The sequence below is a fragment of the Castanea sativa genome, chromosome 12, assembly GCF_040712315.1.
Source record: "Castanea sativa cultivar Marrone di Chiusa Pesio chromosome 12, ASM4071231v1".
Taxonomy (NCBI): Eukaryota; Viridiplantae; Streptophyta; class Magnoliopsida; order Fagales; family Fagaceae; genus Castanea; species Castanea sativa.
In genome coordinates this window covers 9828560-9832640 of record NC_134024.1, presented here as the reverse complement: position 1 = coordinate 9832640, position 4081 = coordinate 9828560, and the positions used below count along the sequence as shown (strand labels likewise).

Below are 4081 nucleotides of genomic sequence, written 5' to 3'. Positions count from 1 at the left end.
GGATCCACGGCCTTCCGAGTATTGCGGTGTATGGCAAGAAAGAGGCGACTACAATGAACGTCACCACCACCTCCTTACCTCCCATATTGACCGGGAGAGAAATTTTCCCTTCTAGAGTCACCATATGCCCATCGAACCCCATCAATGGCGTGTCATACCTGGACAGATCCTCTTTTTTCAGGCCGAGCCCCTTGTAAAGGTCCGGGTACATCACGTCTGCACCGCTTCCCTAATCTACCATTATTCTCTTCACTATGCAACCCCTTATGCAAGCCGTGACTATTAGAGCGTCGTGGTGTGGTTGAGTGGTGCCCTCCAGGTCATTGTCGTCGAACACTATGGGTTGTCTAGTGTACCTCGTCCTCTTCCTCGGGGACTGTTCACTTGTGCTGTCCTCCGCCGATATCACGGCCAGCACCCTCCTCTTTGCGAGTGCTCTAATGGCCCTCGGCACTGCATGGATGACCTCTATTACTCCTAAAAGGGGTGGGAGAGGGTTGCGACGCAGTCGACCTTCTTGCCCTGCTTCCTGATTACCCGTTTCCACCAGAAATTCTTTCAAATACCTCGCCTTCACTAGTTTTTCCAAGTGGTCTTTCAATACTCTGCACTGCTCGGTGGTGTGCCCCTTGTCTCTGTGGTAAGTGCAATACAAATTCTGGTTTCTTCTGGACGAATCGCTAACCATCCTGTTCGGTCGTTTGAAATACGGCTCATTTTTTATCCTGTCAATGATTCTATGCACAGGCTCCCTAAATGCTGCATTGACTCCCACAATTGGCGGGCCGGATTCTTGAATTCTTAAATCCTTCCTAAGTCTGGGGTTGAAGCCAGTATTCCGAGGATGAATGGTGATAGGGGCCTTCCCCCTAGTCTGTAGCCAATCGTCCTCTAAGTGTTTATACTCCTCGATATGCCTCATCAACTGCCTCATATCTTTGGAAGGCCTCAAGGTCAATGATTCCCTCAACCCGGACTCTTCGGGTAACCCCATCCGAAAGGTGCTTGCCGCAATCTTTTCGCTACCCCGACTGATCTCGTTGTACAACTCCCAGTATCAATTGGTGTAGTTATGAAGGGTTTCTCCAGCCCCCATTTTCATTGATAGTAACGCGTCCACAGGCTGCGGGACCCGGCTGCAAGTTATGAACCGAACCCCGAACTCTTGAATTAGTTCTGAAAAACTATGGACTGAACCTTTCTTCAATCCGTTGAACCACCTTAAAGCAGTGGGGCCGAGGCTCGAAGGGAAAACCTTACACATCAAAGCATCGTTATGGGCGTGTAAAGACATCCTTTGAATATAGTGACTTACATGTTCCACCGGGTCCGTCTTTCCAGTGTAGGAGTTGAACGAAGGTCTTGTGAATGGGGACCAAGCGGCTTGGTGTAACGCTCTGCTCATAGCGTCCATGGCTGCATTCTGTGGCCACCCCCCATCCAGGGAAGTTGACTCACAGTTCGCATGTTCCCCTGAATGCTCGCGACGTCGACAAGACCTGGATTGACAGGATCCTGCCGCATGGTGATTCCCCACACTGGCCAACCTTTCCCTCTGTTCCTCATGGTCCCTTCTCCTGCGTCGACCCCGCGCTTGCAATTCCAAATCCCTCACCGCCCTACGTAGGCGCTCAAGTTCTTAGTCCCTCTATTCAAGCTCCTTGTCCCTTCTATCGAGGCAACTACGGCCCAAGGCGTCAGACATTGTCCAGAGGGTTTGGTACGATCCTTCTCTGAGCCCAGATTCCTCTGCTCCCTCATGCCTTCTGTCCTCCTGCCTTTTTTGCCTCCTCTGTCGCCATGTAGATCCTCGCGACGACTCTCCAGAGCCGCTCTCCGCATGACCTCCATGTCTACTTCCAGACATTCTCCCACACGCGCATAGACAGTACCAAAGCTACATAGGATGCCCCACGATGGGCGCCAATTGTGCACACCCAAATACGACTGGCGGGCCTAAGAGGTATTTGGGCTCACAATCTATTTGTATGGTGGGCTTTTGGATTTCCTACTATGGGTGATGCTATGCTCGGCTAGTCCAGCTCTGTAGCTGACCCTTTACTCTAGTACTTTCCTTCCCTTTCCTAAGTGATGGCTCTTTAGTTCTACCACTTTTCTCCCCCCTCAATTGCCAACCTCTTCACCCCAATTTCCTCTGCCTATTTATAGAACAAGTTAATGGGGTTGGCACGCTCAATTTCCTGGTCAGTGGAGGGAGTGGTCCAATGTTGTCACCCTTGAGTGGGTGCTTTAAATGCAAATGAGATAAGATGAAATTGGCATTGGAACTAGTTCCACCGTTGGGTCTGTTGCTCGGCCGAGATGTTCCCTAGGTAGTGGAACCGTACTCTCTAAGCTATGGCCGTTCGGATAGCCTAATCATCGGGGATGATGAAAACTCTCGTTGCCGACCATGTCATAAACGTCTTCAACTTTAGGTCTCGGGGTTTCGAGGAGCACCCAAGCTTATTCAAAATGAGATCGTGCATTTGGCCAACACTAGATTCTAGACTGTGACGTTAGCATAAAAGGCTTTCATAACCATCTGAGCTTTGAAGAGGGGGACGCCCGCACAGTTTTCCTTAAATAATATCTTTAATTCTTTTAAGGGTAATGTTATACTTACAAACTTTTTATAACATTTTTACAAACTATTTTGGTAGCAAATTCTTATTAATTCGAATATGGGCTCACCACTCACATTCTTTTTTACTTACCAGTAACCACTAATCATATCAATAATTTATAAAAACAAGCTTGTATCTATAGTATTTTCCTTGTTTTAGTTACCATAAAAAGATTTATAGATCTAAAATTTAAAACAAAATATACAAGCCTCCAAAAAAAAAAAAATGGTTCAACAACAAAAATTACCAATAGTAAAAAAAAAAAATGAAGCTCTATTAACCAATTTTATTCAAAATAATTTTGTTCTTCCCCACAAAAAAAAAAAAAAAAAAAAAACTCAACAACTAAGTAGTAGCAGAGTTAGAGGTTGAAATTGCTACACACAGCCAATAGTAAAACCACTCCCTTAGCTCAAAGTTCTAGTTCCGTTCCTACATCAAAACATGATTTTGCATCTCCCTCCATAGTAGAGGTGGCAATGTTTCACCTAACACAAATACAGCACAAATTTTTTAGGATTAATGTTTTAATGCAAATGTGTTCATGTCGAAGTGGGTTGATATGTTTTAACATGACTAATAAATAGGTCAATTCTGAGTTAACTTGCACAATTAACCAAAAATGACCCAATATATATATAAATAAAAGTTATTTTTATCTATCATAAATTTTAAATCTAGATATAGTTAATTAATTAAAATAATTTTGATGTTTATAATGAGTTCCAAATATATATACTACAATAATTAACTACAAGGAAAAAGATTTATTGTAACAAAACTTTTTGTTGCAATAACAAAAATTGTTGCCAACTATTGCAATAAATTTCATTGTGATAAGCTTTTGTTGCAATAAAATAGTTTTAATAATTTCTTAAATAAGGTTATTGCAACAAAATAAATCATTACTATAACTTATTGCAACGCAACATAGTTAAATAATATTTGATAGCAAATGTTGCTCAATTAATGTGTTTGGTTTAGTACAAAGACAAATTTCATAACTTGTAATATTGTTTGAGTTGCGAAGTTTCACTTAGAAGTACCAGATCAACAGTCCAAGAAGCAACTTAAGAAAAAGAAGCCCCGAAAGGGGTGGCCCAGTTGGTGTGAGATCCTGCATGCATGCATGAGGTCCCTTGTTCGAGTCGTGGTGAGTACCATATGGGGTTGGGTTCCTAGCATGCATTGTGCCTCATCTGCTGGCTCTCTTTAGGTGCTAGGGTGAGATCTATGACATCTCAGTAACAGTAGCTATGGTTCAATCCAACACTCCCTAGTGGGGGGTGCCCTTATTAGGTCACGCCTTGGGGGGTAAGCCATATATGGTCGCCCCCGCCCCTCCTTTTGATTATCAAAAAAAAAAAAACTTAGGAAAAAGAAGTGTTTGGTTTTTTGTTAGACATTCTATTCCCCCTTGGTGAGTAGGTGCTTGGTTCTCGGCACACTAGTTG

General features: G+C 43.5%; 1 protein-coding gene across 1 annotated transcript; it reads right to left on the bottom strand.

Moving 5' to 3' along the window:
• Window positions 1-229: 229 nt before the first annotated feature.
• LOC142620150 (uncharacterized) lies at window positions 230-994 on the bottom strand. Its single transcript, XM_075793564.1, has one exon. The coding sequence runs from the start codon at window positions 992-994 to the stop codon at window positions 230-232; it is 765 nt and encodes a 254-aa protein (XP_075649679.1).
• Window positions 995-4081: the final 3087 nt, after the last annotated feature.